Source organism: Sinocyclocheilus anshuiensis, unplaced genomic scaffold (assembly GCF_001515605.1).
Source record: "Sinocyclocheilus anshuiensis isolate Anshui unplaced genomic scaffold, SAMN03320099.WGS_v1.1 scaffold260, whole genome shotgun sequence".
Taxonomy (NCBI): Eukaryota; Metazoa; Chordata; class Actinopteri; order Cypriniformes; family Cyprinidae; genus Sinocyclocheilus; species Sinocyclocheilus anshuiensis.
This window is the reverse complement of record NW_015557134.1, coordinates 1524671-1537248: the sequence shown is the minus strand read 5'-3', so window position 1 is coordinate 1537248 and position 12578 is coordinate 1524671. Positions and strand designations below refer to the sequence as shown.

Here is a 12578-nt window from a genome sequence, read left to right as displayed (position 1 = left end):
CTTTACCTCTCTCTCTCTCTCTCTCTCTGTTTCTGTCACCGCCTTGCCCGGCAGCTCTGCCTCTCTCACGGTGCAGCACACCCATCATTGACTCGATCGAAAGTGATATTGTTTAAAGAGGGGGGAGATTTTACAAGGGTTTGGTCATGAAGGGGATTTCAGTCAACACGCTTCAGATTTTCTGTCCCGACAGGGACCTGAAAAACTTCCAAGCACTGCTGAGATCGTAGCGAGTGCCAAGGAGCTGCTGCCGGGTGATGCTTTCACAGTGAGAGGGGCTCCTGTGAGCTTATGACTATGATGCAATATGACCCAATTTAGCCAGTGCCTGTCAGTGTGCCATGCTTCTTCTCCCTGCCTTCACTGTAAAAACTCATCAGTCTGCTGCTGCCCTCCTACTAACAACCATATTAACATAGTCAGGTTTGTTTTTGATGAAAGTAGGTGCTCTGAAATTAGGTATGATTCAAAATGTTTCATAATATACAATAAAATACTGCACATACTAGGGGTTGGGGATTTGAACGAACCTCTAACCCTAAAGGTACAGTCATATTAGCTACATTTCAGCAAAAAAGGCCCATGTTCTGTTGTCAAAAGTGTAGCAATGTTTGAAGTACTGCACAGAAGTCACTTTTAAACCATGCAGCTTTCTGTTGGTCAGCATGGCGAAATCTGCTTGGAACTTCTTCTTTTTTTTTGCTCTACATAAAACTTCTGATCTTGTGGATTCCTATTTACAAAATAACTGGGTTCTATCTGCAAAATTTCTTCAAGCAACAGTAAATGTGACTTGCACCTGCACCTTAACTGTAATACAATATTTGTGTTGAAAGACTTGAAAGATATCTCAAAATTGTGCTGTTATTTTTCATAGTGGACAGGCTTAAATGGTTAGTTAACCCAAAAATTATGATTCTTTTTTTGATCCTGCATAGACAGCAATGCAACTGACTCATTCAAGGCCCAGAAAGGTAGTAAGGACATCGTTAAAATAGTCCATGTGACAGTGGTTCAACCGTAATTTTATGACGCTACGAGAATACTTTTTGTGTGCAAAGAAAACAAATAACTTTATTCAACGATTTCTTCTCTTCTGTGTCAGTCTTCAGCGCACGTTCACGAGAGTATCACGACACATGCGTGTGGGTCTGCTGATGCAGGAGCCGGCGTTCTGACGTAGAACTTCCATCTCTCTTAGTTAATTGTCTGTATATTCTGGTTCGTATAAGTAAGGCTTGGCAAAAAATTGCAAGTCATCCTCTGTCGAAATCTTCAGACATGTTTACGAAGACTGTTTTATGTACAGTGTGCGTCGTCTTCTGCTTGTAAACTAGGCGCAGCATTGTGATACTCTAGTGAATGCGTGTCAAAGACTGACACGGAAGAGAAGAAATTGTTGAATAAAGGCATTCTACAGGCGTAAAGTATTTTTTTTAGAACCACTGATGTCACAAAGACTATTTTAATGATGTCTTTACTCCCTTTCTGGGCTTTGAACGTGGTAGTTGCATTGCTGTCTATGAAGGTTCAGAAAGCTCTTGGATTTCATCAAAAATATCTTCATTTGTGATCTGAAGATGAATGGTCTTTTTCAGTTTTTTGGTGAACTAACCCTTTAAGGTTTTCAAGTTATATTTAAAGTATGATTTTTTTTTTTTTCTTGAGCCAGGGCAAAGTCAACCAGAATGTCCTAGCAACTGCATAGCAATGTGCAAAATTTATGGGCGTGTGGGATCAGGAAATGATGCAAGGCGGGCTTTTGCTAAACGTGTCTGTGTATTATACTCCTCGGCAACTCCTAGACCAGGGGTAGGCAAGTTCGGTCCTAGAGAGCTGCGCAGTCCTGCAGAGTTCAGCTCCAACCCTGAAAACAAAACTCACCTGCCTATAGCCTTAGTAATCCTGAAGACATTGATTAGCTTGTTCAGGTGTGTTTGATTAGGGTTGGAGCTGAACTCTGCAGGACTGCGGCTCTCTAGGACCGAACTTGCCTACCCCTGTTCTAGACCACCGTTCTGACAAAACCACAGTTTCTTGAGCAGCAAATCCGCATATCAGAATGATTTCTAAAGGATCATGTGACACTGAAGACTGGAGTAATGATGCTGGAAATCCAGCTGTGCATCACAGGAATAAACTGCATTTTAAAATACATTAAAATAGAAAACGGTTACTTTAGGTTGTAATATTTCACAATATTACTGTTCACTGCCTTGAGACTTTAAAATGTATTAATGGAAAATGCACTTCCAAGGGAATTTTCATACTTGGAGATCTATGGCATTCAAATTTTTTGGAAAGTCCAGCTGTTTAGGTCATATGTCAAGGCACAGTGAACTACAAGGCAGTCTTATGACTGTAATGTGTTGGTGGTTCACTGGGGGAGGGGATGTAAATAAAAGGACTCTTCAGCAGCTGAAAATAGAAGAAAAAAAAATGACCACTCAAAGCTGTCTTGCCTCTCATCTTCCTGTGAAGGCCACAGATAAACTGTCATCACGCATACACAGTACATTGCGGGGAGTTTTTTTACGGGCGAAAGCCTTTCCTTGTTTGGCTATTGTATACCTTCAGCTTTAAAAATAGACTAGGTCCATGTCAAGAGTAGTTTAGAAGGTGCTGCATCTCAGATTCAAAAGCACGGGTTCTCAAAAACAAACTTGACCAGGAAACGAGTCTTGAAATCTGTTTATGTTCTGGATGAAGCAACTAAACTAACCTCTCAGGTTTCTTCCTGTGTGGCATGTGAAGCATTCGGGCTGGTGTTGGGAAGGGAACATAAATGAATGGGAAACGGGGAGGGGGTTTGAATGGACTTGTGATTGCATTGATAACTTGACTCACTTTCTTTCCCCCGTTCGTTTTGGGCATGGCACTACTACTCATGCTTACACAGCCACCGTAGAAGCAGAGGAAGCACGAGGTATGCAAGACATCTGTGAAAACTTCTCAGTGTTGTCTGTCTGTTACCCTCCCCCTTGGATTAACTGTCTGTCCTTCGTGTGCATTTCGTCCCTTTGTAGTCGCCGATGTCATTTAGTATTTATTTGTGTGTATGTAGTTCACGTGCTTGTTACGTTTAAAGTTAGCAGTTTTGTTTGGTTTGCACGTTGAGATGTTTGTTTCGTTGTTCAGTTTGCATTGAAAGTGAAGTGTGAGATTTCTGCGCCACTAAACGGATAAAAATTCAACCTGCAACAACATTTGCAAAACATTTTGCATAATGTGACTCTTTATAACAAGGAACTTGTGTTAAGAAAGTAAATAACATTTTTAAATGATAGTTGACCAAAATATGAAATTCACTGACCCTCATCATGTATGACTGTCTTCTGTGGAGCATCAAAAATATTTGAGGAGTTTATTTGCAAAAACAGATAACTGATAACCAAATAACCAAAAATCATGTTTTTTATTGTTATGTTATGTTTTTATTGTTTTGTGTTAGTTAGCTGTATTTTTTTAAATTTCTTATACCAAATCAAAATAACCCAACTGCAGTTTGATTGAGATTGGAATGCACAATGAAAAAACATGATTTTTGAAAATTGTTGAAAACGGAGTTATCTGTTTTTGCAAATGAACTCTTTAAAAAAAAAAAAAAAAAAAGTTTTGGACTTGCATTGTATGGACAAAAATAGTTCTTTAAAATAACTTTTGTGTTCCACATGAGAAAGTCAGTTGTACTGGTTTGAAACGACTCAAGGGTGAGTAAATTATGACATTTTCATTTTTTGGGTGAACTATTCCTTGTAACGCTTGATAAACTGGTAGATTTGGCTTTTGAAAGAGGACAGTTTCAGAAAGTCTTGCAATCGTGAAAGCTTCAGGCACAGCTGTTTAAAGTGGGGAAGCCAGAGACTGGGGTGTGAGCAGACCACAGCATGAGACTGAATCTTTGTTTTTATCGGTTTCACTTCCTGACCAAAAAGCACACAAATAAACTCAGATCTAGGCCTGTTTTCGCCTTTAATGTCAGGCTTGACGTGGGTACATCAGCGTTTCTGGTTAATGTTATCTAAACTAGTCAAGCTTTACTGTAGTTCTCTTTTTCTTATCGCAGCTGGTTGATTGGCTGACTGGTATATTTAGCTGTATTTCATCAATCTTTTTTGGGTGCTCTTTGGGGAAGAACAGCCCTCTGTAGTCATGCTACTTTTAGTGACTGAAAATGTTATCTAATAAGTTCATGCTGGGATGTAGGGCTGCTTGATTTGGGGGGGGGGGTGCTTTTTCTGTGCTTTTTTTGGTGATTTAGATATCAATATGACTGTATAATAAAATTAAAGGATACCAATAACACCCAAAATAAAACTGAACATTGCTGTGTCACTCCATAAGCATTAACGTTAACTAACGTCCTGCTTCCATACTTCCAGCCATCCAAGGCTTCAACCCTCAACACAAGATCCAAAGCTTCGAGGAAGCACGCGGACTGGACCGGATAAACGAGCGAATGCCTCCTCGCAAGGACAGCATGCAGCCAGACGGCACTGCCAACTCCATCAACGCAGCCAATTCCCCCGACAAGAACGGCACCAACGCACAGGCGTAGTAACCCAGCAGCTACCTAGCGCTCTCCCTCATCCTTTCCTTTCTGTCTCTCATATTTTTTTTTCTTCTCTGTTTTCCTCTCATTCTCTCTCTTTTTGGTAGAGGTGATGCCCCCTACATACAAAACTCTCCAGGACCATTTCGGGGAGAATCGCACAATACCATGAAGAGGGCATAATGAAAAACAAACCATGGTTCTTATTTATTTATTGATATAGATAAGACATTTAAGATCTGTAATGGTGGGAAAATTGAGATGAATGAATACGTACATGATGAATATTACATGTGTATATAAAATACAGAATATATATATATATATATATATATATATATAGACATAGCATTGGGGTGGTGTAAGGTCATCTTAGATTCAGTAGTTAAAAAACAAAATTAAAAAAAATAAATTTTGTAAATTTACGTTTATAAATTAGGTTTATTTCTGACTCGTTTTCTTTTTTTTTTTTTTTTTAACAACCAAGACTTGCTCAGCAGAATTTCTTTATCGTCGTTTGTGCGCTTGACAAAATAATTCTTGGCCCAACATAATTATATAGAATGCTTATTTGTGAATAATACCCAAGGCGAGTATGATAATTGTTGACGCAAAACAAAAAAAAAAGTTTTGGTATTGAAACAATATGTGGAAAATACCTTCATAATGCCAATTATAGCTAAGATGAGTTCATTAATAACAAGTGTTGGCACGCTTATATGCACATGTACATTTTCAAGTGTTCCCTCAACCAAATGTGATGTTTACTTTGATTTGTTTTGTTTTCCTGTTCATAACTCAAACTACACCAATTTGTAATCAAAAAGGCGGGAAAAGCAAAAACCATCCCAGAAGTTTCTCAAGATGGTTGGAGGAGCGATTGTGTCTGCATGTTTTTGTTTACTTTCAACCCTCCATTTTGTAGTCACTCGTGCTTTTATAGGCCTCTGCCGTACTTTCGCGCACTTTTACACCTTTCAACGTTTCGCTAATGCCACATTGGTTAAAGGCATGATTGAACTGCCATGATTTTATGCAGATTTTTAGCTTTAGCAGTTGAACGAATCCTATGATGTGTGCGTTAAATGTGATTGGATGAGGTGGACGTTAAAACATCTCAGAAAATTAGCATACATGCCTTACATCCTGCATCTCATCTCGGCTAAAGTAAATTAAACCGTTTTTTTTTCTATTGCCTTTATTTTCCATTTTTTTAAAAACAATTGTAGCCCACCAGTTGAACATTTTAAACTTTAAAAACCCATTTAATTGTTTTTCAATTTATCTAATTAATGTACCTATAATAGTTTGCATCAGCAAACTTCTTGTAAGTATCTTCAGCGCTAGTATTTCTATAGCTGAGCTGTGCGCTCTTCTAAACGCCTGTTTTCTCTAGAGTGGACCATTTTCCACGCATATGATTGACTGAAGCTGAAGCAAAGTTATTTTGATTGCTTTTACTGTACTGTATGTTTTTGAGAATTAAGGACAGGATTTGCAAGAACTGTTTACCAAATCATCTTTTCAAACTTTGTTTTCGTTTTTTTTCTATACTGTACCATTATCGTTGCATAATAATCCAGCGACCGGAGATTTCGCTGCGCAAAGACTCGAACTTCCTGTGCGTTACACATTTGAGGTCATGTGCCATGCTAATAAATATAGCAAAAGTTCTGTGTGCAGGCATCGAGACTGTCGCACGCACGTGTATTTTCCCTTTTATTTAACGCCGCAAGCAGTTCAGGGTCCGTATGTCTTGCGCAATCTTAAAATGAGACTCGGCGAGGGTAAACCTGCATGTTATCATTACTGTATTTAAAAGAAACTCACATCCAAAGAAAAATCAGTGTTTTAATGTAATATATGGCTTTATCATTGACAAAAAAAACAACTGCTGATTGTATATGATCGTTGCCTCTTCATTTGCTTGAGAAGAGGCGAGCGCTCAATTGGCGATGTAGTCATGTAGACACTCTGTAAAGAAGAAAAACGCCTCTGTTAAGTTAACGCTTTACTTTTTGTGATATAAAACACTTGAGAGAGTCCTAAGACCTTAAACAGGTACCAAAAGTTGATGAGTAGATCATGATGACCACCTTTTCGTGTCCTCTTTTAAAGTGTTTGTCTTTTCAAGTCTTTGTTTTATGTAATGAGCCTCTGCAAACTATTGTTTTGTTTAGTTTCCTTAATGTTTAATTTAAAAGGGGATGTCTGGTGTGAGAGAGTCGGGTGTTTCAGGTGGGAGGGTGGGTTTTGTTTGATATCGGAGAGGAATGGGGACGTTCAGACCACTGACCCCATTTTAGGAGGGCTTCTGTAACAAATTCCAAGCATATCTTGCAGATTCTACAAAAAAATGTTTGACATTGTCCATTAAAAAAGAAAAAAATGAAAGTAAAATGAAATATAAAAAATGTGGGGGGAAAAAAAAACTGGTGTTGTTTCTTTATTTCTTTGTCCGTTTTGATTTGTGTGTTTTTGGGAAATTGGACCGTTTCCAGATTCTTCACCCACTATATTGCATCTGCTTTTAGCGTTTGAGCGGCTGATTGATGGCAGAGTTGTTTTGTGAGACCGGCTTTGTCATTTTCTCTTTATTCATGTTTGTGCTTGTCAAGGTTTCCTAGGATTACGACATTCACGTTTTGAACATTCTGTGCTTGAAGGACAGCGTATTGTTACCTGTCTGAACACGGCCCACTCACACATGCACATGCCATGCGAGGCTGAGATTGAATGATATTTGTGCTTGAGATGAAGAATGCACAGTAAGACGGTGTTATCTAAACCTATTTGAAATAAAATGTAAATATTAAAAGAAAGTTAAACTTGCATGTTGCATTCTCATCTAATTGATATTAAATATGTATAAATCTAAGTTATTTCATTATTTTAGCTACTTCCATGTAATCGGATTAAATGTGGAGTGTTCATGTCGTTTATGTCCTTAACATGAGCTCATCATCTGAAAAGCTCAGTTTCAAGCCCGAAGGTCTTACTGCATGCATGGCGCTTTAGACTCGTTTTTTCAACTTCACACACTCGTGTGAAGGATGTAGCTGAATACAAAATAAAATCACACTTCTGTTTTATTGAAAGGCCTTGAAATGAAGCACGCCCTCAAAATAACATTTGTTGCACCACAGAATATTTCACAAGCGCCTATTTAATGCAATTCTAAACCCTGCTTGTTCCCAACCAGCCTGAAAAATTCCCAGAAATGCTAGGATGAACGGATGAATGTCAGTTTCTTACTAGCCATCAGCACATAGTGTGGAACGTGCATTGAAAGTCCTGCGGGAAAACAAACCACTCACCTCGTTTTAAAAATAGATTTATTAACTGGACATCTAGTTATTACTTATAACCGCTCAACCCAGTTATGATTGCAATTATACACAAGTGTTTAATTAGTATGTTAAAACATAAGCTCTTTTCATGTGAGGGTGAAAACTAACACAGATATGATTGTGTAATTTACATGTACTTAAGAGCCCGTGAAATAACTTTTATTGGATTGCTGAATTAATATTGTCTTATTTGACCTGATTATCTATTTGTTGATGCAGCAATCTTGTCAGGAACAAGTTTTCCAGTTACTCTCTCTGGAGAATAATACAATGTATGAATCATATATTTGATTGGAAATTAGATAAATAAAGGTTCTTTGTTGGTTTCTGTGGTTCCATGATGAATCTTTAACATCTATGGAACCTTTGTAAGGATTTTTTTACACTCTTGAAAACAAAGGTTCCAAAAGCGTTTTCATGATGCGATAGAAGAACCTTTTTTGGTTTTCCAAAGAATCTTTCAGGGAATGGTTCCTACAAGAACCATTTTTTTTTTTAGTGTGAAGAACATTTTAATAAGCTGAAGAACCTACATAATCCACTCTCTCGTGAATGTGCGTACAGCAGTTAGCTAGAGATTACTGTTTATGAAGTTTTAAATATGGATATTTTTCTTACACAAAGCAACGCTTCGCTTCAGAAGGCCTTTTTATGATGGGTGGTTGCACTTTTTGGGGCTTTCAGATCTCGACTCCCATGCACTGCCATTATAAAGCTTGGACAAGCCAGGACATTTTTTAATATAACTCCAGTTGTATTTGTCTGAAAGAATAAGTCGTATACACCTAGGATGGCTTGAGGGTGAGTAAATCATGAGGTAATTTTTATTTTTGGGTGAACTATGCCTTTAAAGTGGACACTTTAAACTCTTGTGGAATGGAAAGGTTCATTGGGTATTAAAGGGTATTCATGGTACCATCAATGCCAATAAAGAACCTTCATTTTCAAAAATGTTTGGTTGAAAACGTTCATTAGATTATTAAAATGTTCTTCACACATGGTGTTGCTGCAAAACCCCTTTTGGAGCCTGTATTTTTTTAAAGAATTTAGTCAAAACTGTACAAGACATGGGTATAAACTACTGTGTTAACTATTGTCCTGGGCAAAAGCCTGTTTTAGCTTGATCTCGTGTGACAGCCTGCGGTTCTTGCAATATATTTGCTTTTAATTTGCATTAAAGGAAAGAATATGTAAATATGACATCATGGTCAAACATTTATATAGAACGTTTTTTTCTCAGACCTTTTCAGCCTTCATTTGAACAGCTGCTAATGTAAAAAAAAAAAAAAAAAAAAAGTTCAGTAAACTAGGTCATTTCTCTTTCACCATTTGCATAGCCTCAGGAGAACGAGATCAACATTGATGTATAGTGATGATGTTGATGGCGTAGCAGCATTAAGATATGAAGCCACATCTTTTACCTTTTGTTCTTTATTACAGAGGCCAATTTGTGATCTAGTTCTCTTAAATGCTCATGAACTCGCAGTAGTGTTTAACTGAAGTGAGTGGAGAGCGCCCTCTTTTTGAACAGTGAGGTGTTGCAGGGTCACATTGGTGGTTTTACAGTGCAGTTAACATCACTTCTCTAGGTGCGTAGGTGGATTGGAGCGGTTATTCAGGCTTGTTGCTGTGATTTGCTTCACAAGCTCATTTTTATAATCTCCTGAAAGCACATTGTCCCTGTAGAGATGCCATTGTACAAACTGCAAACTGGCTTATTTAATGTAAGCCAGTCTCATTTATTATGCTCAGTGAGAAATGAGATTATCTAATCCAATAGATGAAGTATAGTCATCATGTTGAGTATTTAATCTGGGATCATTTATCTGTACCTGTAATAATGCTTTTGTAATCTGATGGCAGCGGATGCTTTTAAAAATCTCTCTTCTATTCATGTGTCCATCATTTTCTCTGTTGTGGAGGCGAGCACGACTCAATTTTTCATCAGTAAATGAAAACTTTTCTCTCTCTCTCTCTCGGTAAGGTGAAGGATGTGGCCATGTAGTGTGGTAGCATTCAATACTGCACTCATCACTTCCCTCAATGTACAGGAAGACGAGTGAAAGAATTCAACCCACATTCAACAGACATCTTGGTGGTGAGCTATCAGAAGAGCTAAATACAAGAACCACATTTCAGGAAGTGAGAGAAGACCTTCCACATGTATATGAGTGTTAGAGAGAGATGAATAAAAACTCTCTCTTAACCAAAGCTACATTGTAGCTGAATTAATACACCTAAATAGGCTGACTGTTTTATTGAATGGCATTAAACTGATACTTGTGTAAAATATAAATGTCTTAGCATGCATTCTGAGAGTGTATAATAACTGCAGGAGATTTGAAATTATTTGCAACTCCGTAAGGATACTTTAAAAAGTTCAAAATTTTGGGGTCACCTAAGACTTTTTGAAAGAAGTCAGTCATGCTCACCAAGGCTTCCTTTATTTGCATACAATACAAATGGTAATATTGTAAAATATTATTACAGTTTAAAATGTTCTCAAATGTAATTTATTCTTGAAGGTAATGCTGAATTTTCAGCATCATTGCTTCAGTCTTCAGTGTCAAATGATCCTTCAGAAAAGTTTATAATATGCTGGTTTGCTGCTCAAGAAACACTTCTTATTATCAATGTTGAAAACCGTTGTGCTGCTTGGTATTTTTGTGAAGAGTGATGAATAGACTGACGATAGACGTTTTTTGTAACGTTATAAACATCTTCACTATCACTTTTTATGAATTGATGGCATCCTTGCTGAATTAAAGCATTAATTAATAATTTATATGTATAATATTATAAAATAGTATATTATTATTATACATTTTTGACTGGCTCTGATTTGTTTTATTTGATATGCATATCAAAGTGTGTGCTTAATAGCAGTAGCCAAACAGTTGGAATCCTGCAACTGCCCATTTTGGCGTAAACGGTTTGCAGAGCATTATTGACCATCCACACACACTGGCTCAGCTACTTTTGGCTGTTCGTTGTCATTTATTTCTCTTTATCTTGGACTGTCTTTATCAAGGCCGTTCTCTAGTTGAGAATCCTTCTGAAAGCTCATCCACCAGTATTGCCGTTTACTTGTGTACCCTATACAAGAGCCAAATTATAAGGCTTGGATTTTTATAAATGCAGCTTGTGCTCTTGAACACAAGGCTCAGCTGTGCTGTATTGTGACTGCTAGAGGGTGTTTGTTAGGCACGACACACAGAACAATAGTTACTTGATACTCTGGCCTTGATTTTTGCTTTTTAAAAAATGTTTCCATTAAAACAGTGTTTTATAAAATTCCATATATGCACAATGATAGTCCCTGACATTTGTATTACTTTTATTTTACTGCACAAATTTTTATTTGTTTTTAAAAAAAATTTAAGGCTTCAGATTGCCCCTTTTGGAGCTTTTTAAAAAAAAAAAAAAATCGGAATGAGATCATCTTTTTGTGTGCAGATTGTGTGGTATCCTTGACATTCAAGCCTGATCTGAGCATTTCATATGCGCATAAGAGAAAAACGTGTGAAGAGCTCCACCTGCTGTCTCACTTTTGGACGTTTTAAAACTGCAGATTGCGCAACTGTGGCCTCCTCACATACCAATAAGCTGTAGTTGGACTGATGTTGGATCTGAGAAACATTTGCATAGATGAGGAAACAGCTGCCTGAACCGTATGGTTAATAGAATATTTGTTCATTTTGACTTAGTGGGATTTTTATGGAGCTTATAATATGAATTTTTAAAAAGGCTATTAAAATAGCAGCTACTTGGCATCCTGTTTAGCTACAGTTGAATCAAATCATGTAGCTATATCTTCAAGGGATGGTTCACTCAAAACAAAAACATATACATTTAATCTACAAGGGATTAATTCTGACCTGATAAAGTAATCCTTGATCAGCATGCCAACCCTGTTTATCCCTCTTGCATTGTGTTCCTCGTACATTCAGGCCGTATAGGAATCCATGCCACAGCAATTGAAAGGATCCAACCAAAGGTGTTCTTTAATTCATTGTTAAGAAACTGTTCACTGACTATAGTTGATTCAACTGAAAGCAAAATCGCAGACAAAAAACACATTTGGAGTTCATCATATTCTAGTGTACTTCAAAGTGACAATTTATTTGTCCACATTCAAAGCAGAAATGCTCCACAACACAACAAAATCAGGTATCACTTTATTTTAAGTTTTCCTTGTTACACAAGTTACATAGGCCTATAGCCTACTTACTATTATAATAACAATACATTATGCATAATTACATGCAACCTTTTCAGCCTTCATTTGAACAGCTGCTAATGTAAAAAAAAAAAAAAAAGTTCAGTAAACTAGGTCATTTCTCTTTCACCATTTGCATAGCCTCAGGAGAACGAGATCAACATTGATGTATAGTGATGATGTTGATGGCGTAGCAGCATTAAGATATGAAGCCACATCTTTTACCTTTTGTTCTTTATTACAGAGGCCAATTTGTGATCTAGTTCTCTTAAATGCTCATGAACTCGCAGTAGTGTTTAACTGAAGTGAGTGGAGAGCGCCCTCTTTTTGAACAGTGAGGTGTTGCAGGGTCACATTGGTGGTTTTACAGTGCAGTTAACATCACTTCTCTAGGTGCGTAGGTGGATTGGAGCGGTTATTCAGGCTTGTTGCTGTGATTTGCTTCACAAGCTCATTT

General features: G+C 37.4%; 1 protein-coding gene across 2 annotated transcripts in view; it reads left to right on the top strand.

Moving 5' to 3' along the window:
* The window catches only part of ppp3ccb (protein phosphatase 3, catalytic subunit, gamma isozyme, b), a 38900-nt gene extending 32181 nt beyond the window's left edge, over positions 1-6719 (top strand). The window contains exons 13-14 of one of the 2 annotated variants that reach the window (XM_016473116.1): positions 2900-2926; positions 4383-6719. In XM_016473116.1, coding sequence (XP_016328602.1) covers positions 2900-2926; positions 4383-4558 — 203 coding nt within the window. In that variant the 3' untranslated portion in view covers positions 4559-6719. The remainder of the gene's footprint in view (positions 1-2899; positions 2927-4382) is intronic. The other variant, XM_016473117.1, reaches the window with a different exon arrangement.
* The last annotated feature ends 5859 nt before the right edge of the window (positions 6720-12578 follow it).